General features: G+C 38.1%; 2 protein-coding genes across 2 annotated transcripts; both read left to right on the top strand.

The window, feature by feature from the left end:
• The first annotated feature begins 523 nt into the window (after positions 1-523).
• On the top strand, positions 524-3710 carry LOC139458190 (V-set and immunoglobulin domain-containing protein 10-like). Its single transcript, XM_071239524.1, has 8 exons — positions 524-788; positions 1303-1593; positions 2193-2348; positions 2737-2755; positions 2898-2950; positions 3060-3155; positions 3308-3418; positions 3642-3710. The coding sequence occupies exons 1-8, from the start codon at positions 524-526 to the stop codon at positions 3668-3670; spliced, it is 1020 nt and encodes a 339-aa protein (XP_071095625.1). The 3' UTR covers positions 3671-3710.
• Positions 3711-8728: 5018 nt separating this feature from the next.
• On the top strand, positions 8729-23311 carry LOC139458189 (protein turtle homolog B-like). Its single transcript, XM_071239523.1, has 13 exons — positions 8729-8786; positions 8977-9315; positions 12255-12536; positions 13643-13900; positions 19876-20154; positions 20430-20729; positions 20915-21211; positions 21698-21859; positions 22149-22167; positions 22334-22386; positions 22492-22581; positions 22716-22826; positions 23032-23311. Exons 1-13 carry the CDS (start codon positions 8744-8746, stop codon positions 23052-23054), a joined length of 2256 nt encoding a protein of 751 aa, XP_071095624.1. The 5' UTR covers positions 8729-8743; the 3' UTR covers positions 23055-23311.
• The last annotated feature ends 104 nt before the right edge of the window (positions 23312-23415 follow it).

Raw genomic sequence — 23415 nt, 5'->3', positions numbered from 1 at the left:
GTTGACATAGTCTAATATAGCCATACTGGAGGTTTGGTGTAAGTTGACATAGTCTAATATAGCCGCACTTGGGGTTTAGTGTAAGTAGACCCTGTGTAACAGAGCCACACTGGCGATTTTGTGTAAGTAAACATGTATCTATCAGGTTTGGTGTAAGTAGTCCCAGTCTAACGGAGCAACACTAAAGGTTTGTCGTAAGTAGCCATTTATCTATCAGGGGATCAGACGCGGTCTATCAGAGCAATTGTAGAGCCTTTGTGGGGGTAGAACTACGCGAGAGGCTTTGCAAAGTAGATTTATTCTTACAGAGCCACACTGGAGATTGGTGTCACAGCCACACTGAATGTTTAATGTAGTAGATATATATGTATTGGTGGACAGATACAGTCTGATAGAGCAATGCTATAGCTTTCGTGAGCGCTGAAATATGTCTGTCAGAACAACGCTATAATCAAGCTGGCAACATAGTAGTTTTATTTTATTATTCCGTTTTCCAGTCGGACCAGAACAAGTTGTGGTCACAATGCCAGACAACAGTGTAGTTTTTGAGAACAGAAACCTGACCTTGACCTGTACTACCACAGCTTATCCCAATCTGACCTTCATCTGGGACTACAGTGATGGAACACCTGTAGGTGGCAACGCAGAGTTTGTGTCAAGGTCCTCTACCAGGTGGTCCCAAACTCTCACCTTCAAGCCTAATAAACACAAGACAGCTGTGAGATGTCAGGTCAGAAACACCAGAACATCGGCAACACAGACTGGTTCTGTGTCACTGGATGTCAAGTGTGAGTGTTCAAAGATGTTTTTTTCAATTATCCAGAACATTGGGGAACTTATCAGTTCCTTTAGAAGTTACAAAACAGAAACTTCATGCACAACTCTTCCTCCCTGCAACGGCTGGACATCATATAGTGTCTTTGCTCACTGTATGATGACAAACGAGGAAGGTTAACTGTGATACTGTTACATCTCTTACTTCATGCACTGTCCTTTATACTAACCAGGGCACGGGGGTCCAAGTAGTCTATTCGCTGTGCAGAGTTGCATCTCTTGGGTACGCCAGAAACCTATGGTTGTTGGTTCGAATCCCGGGTCACCCTGATTATGTTTCTAGGTTTGTTAGCAATATACCCGTGCTCTTGGGTTTCACCGAAGTGGTAAACGTCTGAGACCTGCATCAATTCTGGCTTCCCTCCCACATTAAGCTGACACGCCGATATATGACTGAAGTACTGTTAAAAGCGGTGTTAAACCCAACTCACTCACTTATAGTAACCGTCTTGGTTGTTCCCGTTTCAGACCCCCCATCTGACCCTCCTTCTATCACAAAGTTTGAGACTGTGATGTTTGAAGGAGACCCGGAGACAGTCAGCTGCTCGGTGACAGGAGGAAATCCTCTAGCTACTATCACTTGGTCCTGTCCGGGCACTGGATCAGCATCGGTCAGTGACAGTGGTCAGACCAGGACATCTACTCTCTCCTTCACTGTCAGTAGGAGTCAGAACAGTCAGCAGTGTCAGTGTCTGGGGGCGTGGCGGTATGGAGGATACAATTACAACCTCTCTGATGTTAGGACCTTCAATGTTAGCTGTGAGGATCTTTTACTGTTTCTTGAGGAAGCGATAGGTGCAAAGGTTAATTCCCCCTCATTAATAGATGTATGGAGTGTGTAGCATGTCTGAAGTCAGGGGTTCCTGGACATGCCACGAATTTACAGCATTGCCTAAAATCCCCCCCCCCCCCCCAAAAAAAAAAATAAATAAATAAAAAAATTAATGTTCATCACACCTGTTATATCACTTATTTGTCCAACAATTTGTAAAAAGGATGTAACACGAATCAGCCACCAAAAGGTGACGGTAGATTGGTGGCTTCACATCTTCAGGTGTGCGATCTCCTGTCCGATTGATTGCTGAGGATAGAGTAAAAATATTGACAGGCTCTTTTACCGCAACCTATCCTGTCTCAGTGTTGTACAATAGCTAAATGTCATAGTTAATAACGCTAGACCTCTGCAGAGATGCATTGCTGTCATTGTATGTGGGCATGGACATGGAAATAAGTTGCGTTGTAATTGGAATCGATGGCATTTTAGAATCGATGTATGATGTATGATAACTATATCAAGCATGTCTTCAGTAAATATGAAATCAATACATGTTTCATGTGATACTTGTAATATATTGCAGGTCCCACAAACCCACAACCATTCAATGCCGAATGTAACATGACAGGTGTAATAGCAGGAACCACAATAGGAACCCTCTTTCTCACCCTGCTGATTGGAGGGCTAGTTCTGACGGTCTTCTATAGGAAGGGGTTCAGGTTTGGAAACGTCTTGTCAGGTATATTGTCAAATATCATTTTTATCGTATAAAAGTATTACAGGTAGAATCTGGAGTGGGGTGGCGACATTTACAGACGGGATGTTTCAATCGCTAAACATGAGTTATATGTGTAAAAGTGTAAAGTAAGTAACGAATCTAAATCATTACTGACTGAGTGACAGAATGAGCACATCCAATTTGGAAATTAATATAGAATTTATAACAAGATATACCGTTGTGGACCAGTAGCTGCTTCTATGCAGTATATTGTTTTATTCAGCCATATTATGAAATATCAAGTAATGTACATGGAAAAACATGTGTGTTGGATAATATCATTCACTTTTTAAATTCTGATTTTTTATGTGTGTATTACAGTGTACTATATGTGGTCTCTATTTTTCAGGAACTACTTCACAAAAAAGGTAGGCTTGATGTATGACTAAAACGTTTTATAAAAAAATCCTTTGATATAAGGTAAATGTCCTTTAAAAAAGAAGAAGCATGATGTGAAGGTGCCCCTTTCCTTTTTTAATTGTCATAAACCGATCTTACTTACTGTTGTAGCACCAGAAATACTGAAGTTGAAGAAATGGAAAACATAGGATATTCATCTTTGGGTAGGTTGAAGTCAGCAATGCTGGTCAGATAGATTGTTTTGGTCATGAATATGCCTGAGCCTACACCGAGCTGATACCGTTATTATATGTTCATATTGATTTGTTACAGATCAAGTCAACAGTCAAGCTCAGTACTCAAGCATGGATAAAGAGGCGTTGGAAAACCAACATTACACACAGTTGAAGATTTATGAGAATACAAACGGTAGATGTATAGTTTGACTTTCTATATACGTATCAGTTATCAGTCGTAAACTGCCTGATTACCGGTTTGCCATTAAACGTTGTGTTACGTTCAGACGAGTATTCAACATTTGAATTTGTTCTTTGGAAATGTGTTACGAATCATATTTTCAGTCGAGGCAAAAGCAGAGACAAGTACCTACGAAGACATGACTGAAGCGCCTCCTGCATCTTACGAGTCCATCAGCGCATCTCCTTACCAGAACAGTGGTGCCCAACCTTCAGGTATCCACAGCTTGTAATATCTATACGCTTCAGAACAATGTTAGCTCGAATACTAAAGTGTGTACAAGAAGCGATCTACAGTTTCAAACAAATAGCTATGTTTCCTCCCCTATTCTCATGTAGATATGTCAACTTTGTAATATTTTGACTTTTGGCACAGTCTGTACCTCAATAATGTGACATAATGACATTAGTTTTCAGATCTTCATTCCATGTGATGCAGTTTCAGATCCTGACTATGGGAAGAAGTAAACAGGCACTGGATGTGATGACATCACTGGATAGTAATGCAGAGCGCTTGAAGTGAAAATTGTGTTAACCATTCACATAGTGTAATCTTCATGTCAGCATATGACTTATATGATAGCATTTACCTTTGTTATTTATTATGTTTCACTTTCACATGGCATAAGAGATTGTTATATGTTATAAAACTTTATACTTTTGGACACCTCATAGTGATCACCATTTTGTGAGGTTTTGATATAAGAGAGGAGCACATGTAATGAGACGTTTCGATGAATGTCTCAAAAAGGAAAATATATTGACTCTATAGGGCGTTCCTCTTTATGATCTTGCATATTTGTAAAAGTAAGCACACTTAAGTTAACTTAGCAATAATAAAAAGTTTACATATGTACATATGTATTTTGTCTATCATTTATGAAATCCTGTCAGATAGGTTGGCTAGTAGCTTAGCCATCTGAAAAGTTCATGACTTTTTCTTCAATTTGATTATTGCACGAACATGTCTGAAAGACCTTTGTTATGATTTTGCAAACAAGCGCGCTACGCACACAAGTGACGTTAGCCTGACTCATCAGTACGGCAGTTGCAGCCAAGCTGTGTATTCGCAACAACAAATGAACTTCAGTCATTTCAACATACATCGATCGTGTTGTTTCATCGAGTTGATATATTGATGTACCACAAAAAGGGAACTAAAGGCAATGATATCATGACACAAGTTTTCCATTAGCTATGATGTCCCCAAAAAGTCAGTGGTCTATATTTAGTTCACAGGGGTGTTCTGGTGTGCACTTCGGAAGCGATGCGGCTCTCTGTTTACATTTTGTACATGTTGAATTCACACGCAATTTGCTTTCATTGTAAAGACACACATACATTGCTTAATTGTGTAGATAATTATTCATCCTTTGTAAAAAGTAGGCTACTCAACTCCTGTCCATTCCAAGTTTACGTCCCTGGTAAAATAATGTTTCTTAAACTAGGGACAGGTACCATATTCCATTTGAGACATAAACGGGACATTAAGTTGTAAACTCATTTGACGCCCTATAGATATTAACATTTAAACATTCCAATTTGCAACCACTTTTAAAGTTCACAAGCAGGATCAGCCACAACAAATCAAATTTAACATGTGCATTGCCTGTTTGCCTTGCTGGTTGATTGACTCACATGAGCAATAAACATTGATGTACACTCAACAAATTCTGTTTAGTTCATGTTTGTAAAATTAAAATATTCCATTTTTGATACACTGAGATGGTATTACCAGACTTAGGTCCGTATTCAGACTACCAAACGTTTTTTTTCTTTTCTAAAATATGCAATTTTGTTCATTTACTGTCTAATCGAAATAAATGGGTTATTCTGACATTGATTAAACCAGAAACGCATATTAACTACATCGCAGAAATCCACACTTATGACACCATAATGGGACAATACATGCTATGTTAATATTTTGGCATAAAATATGATTGATAACATTTTATATTGTGAAATAGTTTAACACTTGTGCAAAATGTATCAGAAAGAAACTAATTTACTGGTATTGCTGCACAGACCCTGGTTTCAAAATGTCGGAGTGATCATCCAATACCATTAGACATTAAGCTTTCCGGGAACTATAGCAAAACTCCTCCCTAATTCAAAAGCTTCTTCAGTTTGGTGAGCGAACGTCCGGGCCACTCACACACCTGTAAAAATCATCATTTTTGTTTACACAATGTTATATTACCATAGTTACAGTGAAATATTTTCAAGCCATCGGCTAATCTAAACATGTTGTGAATAGTATTCAATGTGTGGGTGTCGGAATGGCCCCCTTATCTATTCAGTCGTTTCAATATCAAGGCCACAGTTATAGTGAACCTGTTGGCGCTATTGAACCTTGCTAAAAACACCAGAGAGTCGGTTGTATGGGCCCATTGTAAGCCAAGGTCGGAATATCCACAGACAAGACAATGTGGGAATATTCAGTCAAGCAAAGGGACGCATGGTGGCTAGTGTACGATCTAATAGCACACAGGGTAGTAAATTGTCGTTTGCAATGGCATTCGTTGGGCTGCCTACTATTGCATGGTATGGGGCTGATAATTGCCATCTCCAATACGGAACTACAGAAGCTGATTAGTCGCTCTTGACTTAACTCCTGACTGATCGGTATTAGGTTATATATTTAGTATTTTACGTGTATTTGGTCTTAACACATAGGCATCACATGCACAAATAAAAAGAAGAAAGTGACAACTGTTGTTGATCAGTGTTATGTTTGCATATACACGGCCAATTAACATGGGCAAGTTATACTTAGATGATTAATATATTTGCTCAGGTTACGTTTTTGTTTCTGGACTAAAGACATATCCTAACCCGTGTAGCAAAGCAGTGAAAAACATATGCAAAAGGATCTTGGCACAAATTCCTATCTGGAAATGTGAATACTTATTCACTTTGATGGCAGTCACTGTATCGTCATCTACAACAAGAGGGTGTTGTCGATTTTCCTATCATGAATTTCAACTTCAAGTCGAGGAATATGGCATCTACAATTTCCAGTTGCCTGCCACTTTCAACTCAACCAAGAAGCTTCATGGTGAAAAGCTGAACGTTGCCATCCACCCATTCGTACAGTTAAAATATCCCTGTTTATACAGGTGGTTACACATACAAGACAAGAACCCCCCACGATTGGATGCCATGTAAATAGATTAATTCGTATATGTAGATATGTGTGAACGTGATAATATCCAAACCTTGTGTATACATGCAATATCGTTGTCAGTTACAAATGAACCACTTGCTTGCTCCCCTCTCCTCTCACAGAAAAGCATATCTAGGTAGGTAGATATCAAAGATTAATGAGTCTCAGAAGGTTCCCGAGTGAGTGAGTGAGTGAGTGAGGGTTTACGCCAATTTTAGCAATATTCCAGCAATATCAGGACGGGGGACATCAGCAATGGGCCTCACACATTGTAACAATGTTGGGAATCGAATCTGGGCCCTCTGCGTGACGAGAGAACGCTCAAATACTAGGCTACCCCACCGCCCCAGAAGGTTCCTGGGTAGGTAATCTGGAGGAAATACTACATGACATTGATAACATGGTGAATGAATGGTGATGAATACATGAATTGTAATTTTGTTTTTTGTTTAAATTCGCTCTCAGCAAATTTTCAAGCGATATGACGAGGGTCTGTAAATAATCGAATCTGGACACGACAATCTAATGACTGCCATTCACTCACTCAACTCACTGGCTCACTAGCTCACTCACTCACTCACTAGTTAACTAGTTTACTAGCCCACTCACTCACTCACTCACTCACTCGTTTACTAGCTCACTCACTCACTCACCTCACTCACTCTCTCACTCACTCACGTATGTAACACTAAACATGCATTCGTATGCCACAGATCGCTATATTTAGACACAACTGAACTCGTTTAAAGCGGCTGATAAGCATGTAAACCTTGTATATTACTTCCGTGTTGAGCTACCCGGTCACACACGACGACATTTGTGTCTGACTAACTGAAGTCTCAGCAGGTATGTGTAAAGTACATATTTCTAACCTTATCACATGCCATATTATTTGTTTACGATTGTTTGTATCACCATGTTGAACACACATGACACAACACATCTGGGAATAACCCACAATATCTACATACTCGAGTACTTTCACTATGTACTATTGGTACATAGGTGTTACCTGTGTGTTAATTGTCTGTGCGTGAAGGGTTAATGAAAACACATATCTTGACAGGTACAATCTAGTAACTGGACACACGGATATGAAAGGGGTTGTCTTTGTTGTACTATAGGCTATGCAGAGTTTTGTCCCTTTGTCCACTAAACTAAGGTCTCATGTTCAGTGACATCAGAATGACATTTTATAGTTGTTGATGTTTTTAAAGCGTATTTGTCCAAATCTGGCCTCAAAGGTAACTTTGTAACTAGGTACGTTATTTTTGTTAAGGCGAGATAATTGCTTTGGTTCATTTGACGTTGGAAATGCAGAAAATTTTGATGAAGATATTAAAACTATCCTCTCACTGACGTCTTGTACCAGTATGTATGTTCATCTTATCAGGATGATTTTCTTTCCTTCAGTCATGGGGCGGCCTTTCTTAGGCATGCCAGGATCCAATGATCGTGGGTTCGAAGTCAAGATCCCCCTTGTTATTATTCTTGTTTCTCAGCATCATGCCCATGGTGTGTTCATATATGTGAGTGAGTGTAAGTCCCCATGGTCCCCAGTATGGTGGTCTGCATTCAGTTGCTGATGATCTATAGCCCGTTTTTATATTGTGTCGTCTGTTATAATCTGATTATTTTATTTTTCTGAAACTAGTTTTACAATTAGAATCTGTGATATTTTGCTAGTTGTTATACTGTCCTTCGACGAGAGGTCTTAAGATATTATATAAATGCATAACTTGCTCAAGTCACGATATGGCTGAAACAATGCCGATGTGACTTTAAATATTAACTCACTCACTCACTATGTGAGTGAGTGAGTATGCTTTTACGCCGCTTTTATCAATATTCCAGCAATATCACGGCGGGAGACACCAGAAATGAGCTTCACACATTGTACCTATGTCGGGAATCGAACCCGGGTCTTAGGCGTGACGAGCGAACGCTTAAACCACCAGGCTACCCGATTGCCCCTGTTCATATATAGGTATGATATCACAAATATGTCATGTGGACGTATATCACACTAATGTTTAATTATTGTTTGTTTTAGTACAGTTAACAATATGATAACAAATTATACTATCTTGTTGAAGTTTATGAAGGGGGAGTTAAAACGCATATATTCATCTGAATCGTCCATTAGCATTCAGTGTGAAATACATATTTTTTCCCATGCATAATTGACAGTCTGATACATTAACGACAATTGTCACACACATTATCATCACGACAAAACTAGACAGCTGGTAAGACAGTCACACGATCCTTCTCTCATATGCATCTCATCTCAGATACTCAAAACAACATCTAAATGTCTGATAAATGATGAACCTATATTCCAGGTCTCATCGATTTGACAGACCACAGACATGATGAAGATAGCTTCTGCTACTATATTATATGTGATTGCAGGTAATTAATTCGTATCACCCACATGTGTAATGATTACATATTTTTACTGAGTTATATACTTATATAAAATTACATACTTATGGTAAATAGAATGTCTTCTTGTTTAATCATCACAACAGAGCACGATTCGACTTGGCGTTATGTACGCTCATATCTCATGCTACATGCTAGATATATCTTCTTCCTGCAGGTGTTATATCAGGTGCCCCCAGTGCTAGTCCAGTGTTGTCTGCAGTGTCTGACACAGCCAGGTTCAGCTGGGAGATTCCACCGGGAGGTCTGCGGCCAGGGAATAGTTTCTACACTGTCAGTCCTGCTGGTGCTGCTGTGTTCATAGTGACAGGTCCTGGGGTATTCCTCTCCACTGGCAACTACACAGGTAGACTGGTGTACCAGGGGAACATAGCAGCCATGAATGTCACCTTCACCCTCAGCAACATCCAGACATCTGATGCAGGGACATACACGTGTGGGAATGGAGGGCCTGGTAATGTGATACAGAACTGTGGACAGAAACTAGTTGTCCTGGGTGAGTGGCTACTCAGTATTTGATTCGTTGCCGTTTCGTACATGACAAACATAGTTTAGTCGTCTTTAAATTCCACATACATATTCCACAGAAAAGTAAAAACATATGGTTAAATATTAATGTAAATCGCCCGTGTTTTGTAATTAGGGTAGACCTCTCACTCATTAGGACGGCTGTCACACAGATTAAAGTATGTCCTCCATTGGTGGATTGCACTACATTGTTCATCACAGATCAGCAAACCAGATCCTACATATGATAGACACGAGGTTGCACAAACATGTATTTCAGGCCACATAAGTCCTCCTTTAAATACAAATACAACCACGAGGGCAGTTTGAAAACAAAACCAATGTTCCATCACGTGACTTTGATCACGTGTCCTGATCATGTAAACATTGAAACTTTGTTTTAAAAATGAAAGAGGTGTTACTCTGTGACAATACCTGCATTCCTTGTCCCTAATAATATTAGACACGGTGGGGTAGTCTTGTGGTTAAAACCTCCGCTCATCTCGCGGAACGCCCGAGTTCTATTGCCCACATGATACAATGTGTGAAACCTATTTCTGGTGTCCCCCGTTGTGATATTGCTGGAATATTGCTAAAACCGGCATAAAACCACACTCTAGAAATATTAGATGTTGCAGGTAACCAACGATGGTTATGTAGATGAATGCAAGGCAACACTGGTTAAAACCCATGTGATATTGCTGCCAGGAGGATACTTGCAAACGTAATGCAATTTACAAATGGATAAGTTGTAACAGCAAAGTATATTTTAGTTCAAAACGTATCGTTCATCCAAGACAGAGCTAGGTTACAAATTTTTAAATCCAAACAAAAACCACCCCACCCGATCTCGAACACACGCCCATCCATTGACGGCAACATAGTGATTGTGGTGAGTGAGTGAACACTATACATGAGGGAGGGCATTTACTAAACTCTTACCACTCTTGCGAAATCCACAAGACGTGTGTGCTGCTGACAAACAAAAATTCACAATGTAGAATTCGAACTCACGATTGTACAGTCTATTTCGCCACGATGACCCAAATCTGACAAAGAAGTGCGTCCTGACTCAACTGATAACAGACTGCAGTTAAACAGTTGGTATATTGATGACTGAATGGATTACATGCAAATAAACAAATGCCATTCAAACGTATTGAGCCGACCGCCAGCATTCACTTGTCCTAATGTTGTTAACTTTTCTCAACTACAGATTTCTTGGTGGTTTTGGCACGTACATATTAGACTCATATTTAAAATAAAATTAAACTTGATGTAGTATAACCGTATAAAAGTTAATCTGATATATTTTCAGTTGAGCAAGAATATTATTTATTCATTCAAAGGCGTTCTTTAAACTACTGTTGGGTTTAGGTAATGTAAATATGTTTCTTGATGAGTATCGCAAATTGTAACCTCTTGACGTGTATAAAAAAAACATTACTAACCACTAACTTACAACCGAGAAACAATAGTGAGTGAGTGAGTATGGTTTTACGCCACTTTTAGCAATATTCTAGCAATATCACCAGAAATGGGCTTCACGTCGGGTCTTCGGCGTGACGAGCGAATGTTTTCAACACTAGGCTACGCGACCGCCCCCGGGAAACAATAAAGGTAATTCTAAGATATTATTTAATGAACGGAATTACGAGTGTCCCTCGACTTATCGAGTGTGCATTATAATTCCGTTCAACAATAAACTTGCAGAACATAATAGAATTCGCAGACTTGTTCAAAATTGACTGAACACACAAGAGATTTGAGATCGTTAATGTATCTTATCTGTTGGTTTGATCCAACTCAACACCATGATTGATTAAGCAGAGAAAATGTAATTTGGTCAATCAATGTGAAAATAGATCCACATTCATGTCTTATTATATAAATCAAATACGTTATTAAGAGTTTCTGGCTGGAGTAGTTAGCGAACGTGTAATAACCAAACATGAAATGAAATGGGCAGAGAGTGAGTGTGTGGGTTAAGATATATGTCACTTTGAACAGTGTTTAAGTTCTGTCTCGGAAGTCCATCTTCATGTCGGTGAAATCCCGAAGTTATCCTGATCGGTGAAATCTGCGAGCATGGCTTAGGACTGACAAACATTGAAACATAATCAGGGCGATTCAGGCATTCACATCCACGACCATGGGTTCTGGCACACAGTAGGGACGTAACTCTGCACAGCAAATTGCATCAATGTAGACGACTGAACCACCCAGACCTCTAAATATGAGACGCAACAACTTATATGTTCCAAACGTTCAAAGTTAAATAAGACGGGGATGCAGGAGGGGAGGGTGTACTTTGTGTATCGCTTTCAAAACTCGTTTTATTATTATTGAAAGTATAGCTCACTGAGATACCATGCCGCAGTTTATCATGAATACCCCACTCAGACACAGTACACTGACTCCGAGCCGACCAGTGGTTGTTTTAGCCCCTTTATGCCGAGCGCCAGACACGGTAACAAGAAGTACAATCTTTTAACGTCTTTTGGTATGACCCGGCCCTGGATCGAACCCTGGACCTTCCGCTCTCCGGGCGGACGCTCTACCACTAGACCACGGAGGCAGTTATAAGTGTAAAAGACACAACCTTCTCACGCCTGCTTATCTTTAAGAGTGGATGATAAGTGTTAATACAATTCATAACATTTTGTCAGTATGAAGATGGTTATACATCATGGTTACATGGAAGGCTCCAGTTATATTCTCCAAGTGGATAAAAGAAGAAAACATTACCATCTTCGTGTTATTAGTGGAATGTTGCTAAAATGGCACAAACCATACTTAAGTATTCACCCACCCAACCACGCTATATATATATATATATATATATATATATATATATATATACCTATTTTACATGTTAAGCTGTATACATGAACAAGCTCCTATTTTACACATGATGTCTTTTGAAAGGCAAGCCCACCACTCCTGGCCGTCCAGTGTCAACAACTCCTGTCTACAACCAGGCAGTGACCTTGACCTGCAGCTCAACCTCTACCACTGTCCCAGCTGACCATGGCCTGACCTTGACCTACACCTGGCAGCGTGACAACACTAACATCACAGTTACCTCCCCTGGTTCCCCCTACAACTTCACAGTGAGTTCCCGGGACAGTCACAGCTACAGATGTAGAGCCAGAGAAAGTCAGGGTCTGGAGTCAGAGTGGAGCCAGGGGTACAACATGGAGCCACAATGTAAGTACTGATTCATGTAAAGTTCAATCATCAATTGTCAATATGAACAGTTATCAAACATTCACTAATAAAACAAAAAGAATTACATTTAGAAGAACTATTTTCAAAGAAATAAGGTGAGAGCGTCAGTGACATTAGCTATTGAAATAGTCTGGCCGTTCGTATGTTATAGGCAGTTCAGGGATCTACTAAAGTAAATTGTACGTCACCAACTGTTTAAAAATCATTATGGGTCAATTTCTGGTCATCAACTGGTCCTTCGAATGGGGGCGTCGGTAGCACTGTGCAACTGTACGCTATGTCTACGTTTACTCTTGTCTCTTATTATCTACTGATAATCTACTCCCGATGGACCCAGCCGAGTTTTCAAGAAACACCAGACAAGCATCCACACAATATATCTTCAAACTCGCTGAATTGTTGAAATACCTAATCGAATGTGATGAGTTGTTTCTCTAGCTTTGTTTCTATCGCAGGGCTCCAAATAAATAAATATATGTACATATGTAATAACACCTGGCCTTTCTTTGTCACATTTCATTTCATAACACATCAGGCGGATGATATATTCCCGAAATAAACCACTATCTTTCCCGAAACAAGACAAGACAAAATGCATTCATCAGAAAAATCCCTGTATTATTGACATATTTTTATGAATTTGTGGGAGGGGATTTGTAGTCTCCTATGACCTCTTGCAGGACTTATGAACAAATACTGTTGAAATTACGAGGTAAATAGAAAGTTTGTATTGCAGTATTACATGGATTGTGGCAGCATAAAGTTTCAAAGCATCACCAATAAAATGTCTGAGTGGGGTATTTATGTTAAACTGCGGCATGGTATCTCAGTGGGCTCGCACTTTGTAACTGGCATTAGTCCCGACTAATGCATGCAGCCACACACACACAGCCACACACACACACACACAGCCACACACACACAGCCACACACACACACACACACACACACACACACACACACACACACACACACACACACACACACACACACACACACACACACACACGTATTATGTGTCTTATTGGAGCTATAATTATATCTTGTGTATCACGGGATCAGTGCCACTTTGCCATGTATTCCAGACGGGCCCTACCAGATCTCCCTAACTCCCCCAACCTACGCCTACACTGTGACAGAACACCAGGCTCTTCCATCAATCACGTGCTCCGCCCTTTGTAGACCCGGATGTACTTACATGTGGTTACACAATGGAACAGCCTTCAGCAGTGGAGCCATGCTCCAGGGACAAGCTGACAGATCTAAGACAGGCTCCTACAGATGTCAGCCTTCTAATACCCACGGGAGTAGTGACAGTGTTACAGTCAGTGTTGATGTTCAGTGTAAGTATATAGTCTACATTTGTGACAGTGTGACAGTCAGTGTTGATGTTCTGTGTAAGTATATAGTCTACACTTGTGACAGTGTTACAATCGGTGTTGATGTTCAATGTAAGTATATAGTCTACAGTGTTACAGTCAGTGCTAATGTTCTGTATAAGCATATAGTCTACACTGGGGACAGTGTTACAGTCAGTGTTGATGTTCAGTGTAAGTATATAGTCTACACTGGTGACAGTGTTACAGTCAGTGTTGACGTGCAGTGTAAGTATATAGTCTACACTTGTGACAGTGGTACAATCGGTGTTAATGTTCAGTGTAAGTATATAATCTACACATTACAATCCTTTAACATAGTGAAAAGTAAAATAAACTTCTTCTTTTTTTTTTTTTTTTTTTTTTATTATTCCATTCCATATATATTGTTACAAGTGTAGGTATTAACATGTACATATAAGACAGAATTAACACAAGTTCTAGTTTTCATAGGTGAGGACAGGCAGGTTGTGTTGGATGTATCGTTTTCTCAAACTGAGAGGGAGATTATAAATATTTGTTTACAAGAAATAAATGATTACTAATTAACAGGAAGTATGATTCAACTGCTTCGTTAGATTATGAATTGTAAGTTTTGCCATTTCTGAGCATACTGGTTAAATTGATTATTTTTTTTAGCGATAAAACTTTCCAAACAAATTGTGTCTTTTAGTAGTGAAAGAAATTGCTCGGAAGATAAATCTTGTTGTTTTATGTTTGATATGTAGATGAATCTTTTTGCTAATATAATAATATGATTTGTTACATGGTTTTGATTGGAAACACACAAAAAAAGATATTAACTTTCGAAAGGATAAAATTTGTTTGCATGTTGTTATTTAGGAAGTTTTCAACTTTAAGCCAAGTTTGTTGAACAGATTGGCAATCAAAATATACGTGAGACATATCTTCAGAAGCAGTTTTACAGAAAGTACAAATATCTTCATCGACAAGTTTCATCTTGAATAATTCTTTCTTAGTGTAAATTATTCTGTTTATAAATCGATATTGAAAATCTAAAAGTCTACAGTCGCGCGTGCAATTTCTATAACATAGAAGTATATTTTTCCAATCCAAAACTTGAGGAAAAACCATATTCCAGTATTCTAATGATTTCGGTATGGTATCCTTCCTAATCAGTTCATCATAAAAAGTCCTTGATTTTTTAACGTTATTAAAGAAGTGTTTACATACATTGTTCAGCTTAACTACATTAACATCAAGGGTTTTGTCTCTGATTTGAAATCTCCAACTCTTTGGAATATTGTTCAGTAATTTTTGAAAGTCTAGAAAAGCTCCCTGGATCTTATATTTTTGTTTGAAATTTTCAAAACTAAGAAAACCGTTGTTGTCGCAAAGGTCTCTAAGACTCTAAACACCTCGATTAAACCAGTTTTTTTATAATATAAGATGAATTAAAAAAATGGTTCAGCCAGAGTGGTTAATTCAGAATGTGGTCTAAATCATATTCATACAAACTCATTTTTTGGTAAAATATCTTCCAAGCAGACAATACATCTCTCCAAAAAGGGTTGTCATGTTTAGATAAACATTCTACAGCATGAGAACCAAGTTTGAAAAGATGTTTTAGAGGGAAGATTGTTATAGAATCTTCATACTTTTTTATATACTTTTGTAATGAAGATAGTTTGAGTGCATTGATAAAACATTCAATATCTATCATCCTTAGACCTCCATCTTCATAATTGCTGCTAATAGTTGATTTCTTAATTTTGTCGTTTTTGTTATTCCAAAGGAATCTAAAAATTAATGTGTTTAGGTCGGTAATAAAAGCTTTGGGTGGATTGGGTAGAGCAGAGAAGATGTGTTCCAGAGTTGATATAGCAAGAGTTTTGATAACCGTAATTTTTCCAATAAGAGTTAAGGTTCTTCTGCGCCAATTAGCTAGTAGTCTATTAATATGTTCTATTCTTTTTCTAGTATTGATTACCCAAAGGTCGTTCAATGAAGCATTTAAAGTTATCCCTAAAATTTCAAAATCTCCCTTATACCAATCAAGTTTAAAGTCATGTGCTAAAACTAGATTACTTTCAGACAATGATCCTATCCAAATTGCTTTTGTTTTTTCTACATTTATTTTAAGTCCTGACATTTGATAGAATTTGTTGAGGGTATCCATTGAAGTATTAAGGCTTTTTTCAGATCCATCTAGAAATAATTGAGCATCGTCCGCATACTGACCTAGTTTACTTTCCTTATCGTTAATTGTTATACCTTTTATATCTGGATTTGTTCTTATCATAATACCTAGAATTTCTACAGCAATAATAAATAAATAGGGTGAAATTGGATCTCCTTGTCTACATCCCCTCTCAAGCCCAAAGAATGATGATAGATGTCCATTTTGAATAACAGATGCAGTGGTATTAGAAGTCAAAATACCTACCCATTTAATGATGTTCGGTCCAAAACCAAATTTTGTCATTACTTGTGTTATAAAAGATTTAGAAATTGTATCAAAAGCCTTTTCAAAATCTATTAGTAGGAGTAGGCCAGGTTTGTTAAGTCTTTTGGTTTCAAAGATGATATCATAGAGCTTCCTAGTGTTTTCGCTTATACATCTACCTGGAATAAATCCTGTTTGATTATGGTGTATGATTGTATTTAAGGTTTTTTTAATTCTATTAGCAATACATGAGCTGATAATTTTATATAAAGCGTTTAGTAGTGAGATTGGGCGCCAGTTTTTTAACAATTTTCTGTCTTTGTTTGGTTTAGGAAGACAGGTGATGACTCCCCTGTTCATTGTACATGATAATGAGTTGTCATCATAGGTTTCCTGTATGAATCTAAATATCCATTCTCCTAAATCATTCCAGAAAAATTTGAAAAACTCTATAGGGTAACCGTCTATTCCTGGACTTTTATTATTTTTCATAGATAAGACTGTTTTTTTAATTTCCTCTTTTGAGAGATCTTTTTCTAGGTCTTGATATTCTTTTGCACTAATTATAGGTGTGTTGATTTCTTCTAACAGGTTATTATTAACATTATTATTATTGTAGGTCTGTTTATATAGTTTAGAATAAAAGTCCTTTAATTCATCTAAGATTGTTTTACCATCCGTAATAATTTCACCCTTTTCTGTTTTAATGCTATTAATTAGTTTAGTGGTATAATGTCTATTTTCAAGGTGGCAGAAATAGCTTGTAGGTTTCTCTCCTTCTTCGTACCAGGTTATTCTTTTCCTAATTAGGGATCCTTTTACCTCCTCTTCATGGTATTTTTCTAACTGTTTTTTCATTGTTGATAGATCGGAAAATATTTTTTCATCTGTATTTTGGAAATCATTTCTTATTTTATCTTCCAGAACCCTAATATTTTCTTCCAAGTCTTTTAGTTTCTTGTTCTTATCTTTCTTTAAAAAGGAAGAGAAAGAGATAGTTTTACCTCTTAGCTTCATTAAGAAAGTTTCCAGAAAAAGACAATTAGAAATTTTTAGTTGCAATGTTGAATTTTTAATATGAGAATCGATTTCCTCTTCAGTATATTTGCTATCAGCATACTCATGTTATGTTTCTTTTAGAGTCTCCTTGACTATCTTACTATACTCTTCTTTTTGCAATAGTGAGGTGTTAAACTTCCAATATCCCCTCCCCCTCTCTTTACTTAAAGCGTTCGAAAATGAAAATGTTATTGGGGAGTGGTCAGATTTATACGCTGTCATGATAGCCGTATCGCATGAGAGGATATACAAATCCTGTGAAATAAGAAAATAATCTAATCTAGCCTGTTGTTTTGGGTTCTTTTTCCACCATGTAAATTTTCTGCTGTCAGGGTTTTGTTCTCGCCAAATATCTACTAAATCAAGTTGCTCTATTTTCTCTGTAATAATCTTTCTTGCACTAGGGTTATTGATATGTTTATAATTTTCTAGATCTACAGATGGATTTAATACCAGGTTCCAATCACCACATACAATCGTTGATTCGTTTCCCAATTCTTCAATTAAATCAAATATTTTTATATAAAATGAAGGATCATCTTTGTTTGGGCCATAAAGGTTAGTCAATGTCATTTTAGTCCCATCAATAGTTATATCTGATATAATATAGTTCCCCTTATTGTCAATATAACTTTTATGAATTTTGATTTCAGTGTTGTTATTAAATAAAATAGCTACTCCTCTAGAATTGGTTGTAAAAGGAGCTATAATGCAATTAAGTCCCCATTCGTTTCTAAATATGTCTCTATCTTTATCAGAAATGTGAATATCTTGGAAACATATTACAGAATACTTCTTTTTGCGCCAAATTTTCATAATTTCAAGTCTTTTACTTTTTTCTGCAAGCCCTCTACAATTAGCTGAGACTATTTTAATCTTACTATCCATCTGTGAAGTTTGATGAAAAATGTGTTATACCTACACATGAATTAATAAAGACAGATGATGGAATGGAAAAAATATATTTTTTTGTAACTAAAACAAACTCCATAAGTGTAAAACTAAGATATGCCCTGCTATCTGCCTTTGTTTATAATAAATAAGTAAACTAATGTCAACAACAGAAATGTACAAACATACTTCAACACTGCCGGTTTTCTTTTACTAAATCTTAACATGGTATATGCAGACTGGTCATGTCTAGAGAATCGGATTCATACAAACAAACAAAACTATATTGTTTTCGAATTCATCCTCCAATTCAGGGTTAGAAACTAACTGCTTTTGTCCACCGGTCCCTACGATGTTTACACACAGCAAAACCCCTAAAATGGGCCACTCTCCACTAGCCCCTAGGATACCTTGACCATTCGGCAGCATGGCATGGACCACAGGACTGGTGCCAAATTTCTAGCGCTGCAATTTAACCCCTCTCCTTACAGAAAAAACAACAACATTCCTCAGCACTTGTATGGCAAACATAATAACGAATGTTCGGTCTCTGGCTTCGAACATAGTGCAGTAGCATGAAATACATAATAAGTGAAACTGTGAGAAGACAAGGCAATGTCATAACTTGCAGTAAGCAGGTAAAAGACCCAAAGTGGGTTTAGAAAATACCTTTTTCATGCCTTCATTTGTTGTAACACAACACAACATCGCTTCGCGTTTTCATTACAAAATCTACACTTCCGGAAAGTATTCGTCACGTGGTAGTCATGTGGGTTTGGTTGTAAATATTGGCACCCGATTGAATTGACTGATTGTTACAAGCTATTAGGATCATATATAAATAACTTACTGTTTGATATTCTCGATCTAAACGACCATTTGAACCTCCTTCCAAACATTTCGTGCCTTCAATACTCACCACAACGCAAAGTCACTATACGTTTTCACAAAGCAATCGATACTTCCGTGACGTATTCGTCACGTGATGGTCATGTGATAGTCATGTGGGTTTGTTTGTAAACATTGGCACGCGTTTGGACTGGTAGATTGTTACAAGCATTCCCGGGAGCATATACGTAACTTACAGTTTAATATTTTCGATCTTATCGTCCATTTGTACCTCCTTCCATACAGAAAACTTGTCCTTTCGAATCTGTAGTGACACTTCAATCCCTTTTTCCAGGATCCGAGTTTGTGCGTGTAGTTTCTGGCGAAGTTCATATCCCCGGGCTGCCAAGTGAGATCGTCGTTTCTTGAGCGACACCGGGAGATCCGTCCTGATTGAAAACTTCTTTTCCTTGAGAACTTTCCATTCTTTGAAGGATGCTTGGTGCACGTCGTTCCTGTCTTGCATATACACGAATTTCACGACGATTGGATTAGGGGCGTCCTTCGTCCTTTCCCAGTTTCCTAGGCGGGGGAGTCGATGAATGTTCGCGAATGGCATCTCTTTACAACGATGTAAACCGAGATTGTTGAACAATTCACGTATTGCTTTTTCAGGTTCCAGTAAAATAAACTTTGTTATGCATTATCTTCACAATTGTAAAGCGAACCACAGATTTTCACGCTGTTATATTTTCAGATCCAACCAATGTGAGTATGTTTACTGCCAACTCTCTCGGTGGTTCAGTGACAGTTAACGAGTCAGATCCAGTGACCTTGAGATGCCATGTTGATAGTAACCCAAGGTCAGTCATCAGGTTACTGAATGGAACTGAGGAGTTGACAAGGGCAGATAACTCCCTGACATCAGAATACAGACTGGAGTCAGCAGACTGTAGACAAAGAGGGAACTACTCCTGTACTGCCACTAACAACATCGGGGCACCTGTCAGCCAGAGTGTTGAGTTGCTGGTCAAATGTAATCTGTTTGGATATTATATACAAATGGTAGTGTTGTGATGATTCCCATTGATGTTTGTGTCTATGAAAATAGCACTGTTGAGGAAAGGGCAAGCCTACGGTACGTTTGTGTATTTGTTTTATCATGCCCCCTATGTTGATACTGCAGAGTTGAAAAGAAGGCTCCCGATGAATAATTCTAATTAATCAATACATTTGGTCTTCATCATACTCTACACTTATCCGATATTATTTGTTCTAGAGACATTGCATATGTTGTCTACATTTAACCAGGTTCTCCTCGACTAGATGAGACAGTTGCCCAGCAACTAAAATACGCCTCCAGACTGGGTGGTAAAGTGAACGTGTCTGTGTCGATCCTGGCCTACCCCCTTCCTACATTCACCTGGAGTAGAACCACCACCACCACCAGCCAGGACCTCACTGGTTCCTCCAGCCCTGTCTCAGACATCTCAGTCACTGCCAGACTACACCTTACTAACCTCCAACAGCAGGACTTCGGGGACTACAGACTGACAGTGGACAATGGTGTTGGCGGTTCAGTAGCATACACAGTCAGCATAGTGTCTGAAGGTGAGCTGTGACATTCTCATTTATCATTCACTATTTCAGGTTGCACTTGTTTATAAGTTTCAATGTCTTTCTCTGACTGTTCTGTAATCATTGCATCGTCATTGTACAAATGAAGAGCTTAACATTACAAAATTCTCCGAGTAAGCTATGACAGCATTCCCTTTCCCATTATATCTTTTTGTAAGGGCCACCACAGATGCCTACACAGTTTAGAGACCTGGATAATGCAACAACGTCGTCGGTATGGTTATCGTGGCTGCCTGGTTTCAATGGTGGAAACCCTCAGACGTTTCTGCTCGAGCATCTCAAGTTTGCTACAAGACTTTGGACTGTCTACAAGACCTATGCAGACACCGGCAAGATGATGGTGGTGGAAGTGACTGGGCTTACACCAGGAGATATTTACATATTTCGACTACATGCTAGAAATGACTATGTGAATTCTAACAGATATGTATTAGTAGAAACTAGGACTGCTGGAGGTATGTGTCACTCAAGCAGAATCACAAATGAATTGATCTGATTTTCAGTTAAACGTAATTAACAACTCATCACCATAATCAACTGAATAGATCAGCATATGTTGTATTTGGAAGTTTCATTTTTTCCTTGTTTATGTTCACAATTATAACTAATCTTTTTCATTTCTTATTTTGAAGTACTTGAAGTTATGTTCCTTATATCTAATGAAGTTTCCAAGGGTTCTATTCATTCAACGTGAACATGTGTATCTGTGTTCGAGCCAATGAGTTGTGATCTACATATCTACAGTGTCAGTATCAATGATACCAGCCACCACGTTTACACATATGTTGAGATTCGAACATATGTATTCTGTGTCATCACCCAACAATCACCAATTAGTTTGTTTGACAGTATGAAACTGGACACGAATACCCTTTCATCCGACCCTTTACACTGACATACGATTAGCATTCGTCTGTTATGATCTTTGGCTTATGTTTTAGATCCATCAAATCAGCAAATACTCGAAACTCCATGCTCGTGTACAGGGCTAATAGCAGGATCCACAGTAGGAGGCATGCTTCTTACCTTGCTCATTGGGGGAATTGTTCTGATGGTATTGTACAGAAAGGTATACAAGCCTAGGCTCGGAAATATAATGAAAGGTATATAGTTAAATTTCCGTTGTACAGCGATTGTCAATAGGAATAATTTCATAACAATGTTCCATTATATTGATGAATGGGTTTGAAAATCTAATTGTCAGGCCTAGGATTTCCTAATTAGCATGTATTCGACATTGATATTGACAGAAAAGACACATTTTCATCTTCAATTTAAAATCTGTTAATACTATAAACATGCAATCATTTACAGTTTGGGAATGACGAGTTTTATTGCCATGTGTGATGTGTGTTTTACATTATGTACCATGTGGCTATTTTTGTTTTCCAGAAACTACATTACGAAAAAGGTATTATGAATGTCAGAGTTAAAGATAACAATTTACAGAACATGTGAAAATACTAAATAAGGTAAAAAAGCCCTAATAAGATAACTAAAGACGTATGTTACATATTGAAGGTTAGCTGTCCATTCCATTATATTTCTTGTTGAAACGGACCTTATTAATTTTGCAGCACCAGGAATCCTGAAACTGTAGAAATGGACAACAGAGGGTATTCATCATTAGGTATGTACTGGTTATTGGTTGTTACCCTTTTGCTGAAATTACCAATGTGTATGGGGCTGTTGAGCACTGAAATCATTACAATATTTCCACATTGTTTTGTTTCAGATCAAATAAATGGTCCTGCCCAGTATTCAAATTTGGAGGAATCAGAAAAACAACAGTACTCTCAGTTGAAGATTTATGAGAATACAAAAGGTAGATAAAGCTTTTGTCATTTTGCTCAATACTGATTTAAATATCAGTATTCCAGTGAAGTTAATATTGAAGTGTTATTAAGAAGAGTAATGATGTGGATTTGTTGTTAAATACGTAATGAATTACATCTTCAGCGGATGCTGCAGCAGAAACAAGCACCTATGAAGGCATGACAGAGACTCCCCCTGTGACCTATGAGTCCATCAGAGTATCACCATACGGGAACACTGGGGCACATACTCAAGGTAACCAAAACATGAAACTCTCTTGCTGATTGACATCTTATGTCTTTGCCATGGATCAACTGTGTGCATGTACAGAACTATTAAACAGAAGCATATACCTTCTTTCCTGTCCTAATATAACACGTTTACCATCCCATGCTCTTGTGACTTGACATATAATCTGTCATATTCTATGTTTAATTACATGTAGTTCTGTTGTTTTCAGGTCCTGACAATGGAAATAAGTAACGAAGAAGGAATTCATTATTGTATCATTTCCTGTAACAGACCAAGGAAATCAGCATATTAGATTTCAAAACATCTTTAGACCCATGAAGATCCGGGGTAGAATAGGTCTTCAGCAAACCATGATCGTCGTAAAAGACGGCTTTCCATTGTGGTAGGAGGCGGCTAACGGGATCGGGTGGTCAGGCTCGCTGACTTGGTTGATACATGTCATCGTATCTCAATAGCGTAGATTGATGTTCTTGATGTTAATCAGTGGAATTTCTTGTCAAAACTCGATTTTTTCTAGACCATCGTTATATAGCTGGAATATTGGTGAGTGTGGCGTTAAACAACAATTCAACAACAAAACATCTTTATCACT

This window comes from Haliotis cracherodii, unplaced genomic scaffold (genome assembly GCF_022045235.1).
Source record: "Haliotis cracherodii isolate W230 unplaced genomic scaffold, xgHalCrac1.p SCAF_12, whole genome shotgun sequence".
NCBI classification, from domain to species: Eukaryota; Metazoa; Mollusca; class Gastropoda; order Lepetellida; family Haliotidae; genus Haliotis; species Haliotis cracherodii.
Note: the sequence above shows the minus strand (reverse complement) of the source record. Positions and strands in the feature narration are given on the sequence as shown.

Excerpts from the sequence above, each read along its gene's own strand:
- LOC139458190 (XM_071239524.1), top strand. The coding sequence starts at position 524 with ATGCCAGACAACAGTGTAGTTTTTGAGAACAGAAACCTGACCTTGACC. Across the intron at positions 3,156-3,307 it reads GATTTATGAGAATACAAACG|TCGAGGCAAAAGCAGAGACA; the intron begins GTAGATGTATAG and ends TCATATTTTCAG. Across the intron at positions 3,419-3,641 it reads CAGTGGTGCCCAACCTTCAG|TTTCAGATCCTGACTATGGG; the intron begins GTATCCACAGCT and ends CATGTGATGCAG.
- LOC139458189 (XM_071239523.1), top strand. The coding sequence starts at position 8,744 with ATGATGAAGATAGCTTCTGCTACTATATTATATGTGATTGCAG. Across the intron at positions 20,155-20,429 it reads TGTTGAGTTGCTGGTCAAAT|GTTCTCCTCGACTAGATGAG; the intron begins GTAATCTGTTTG and ends ACATTTAACCAG. Across the intron at positions 21,212-21,697 it reads AGAAACTAGGACTGCTGGAG|ATCCATCAAATCAGCAAATA; the intron begins GTATGTGTCACT and ends CTTATGTTTTAG.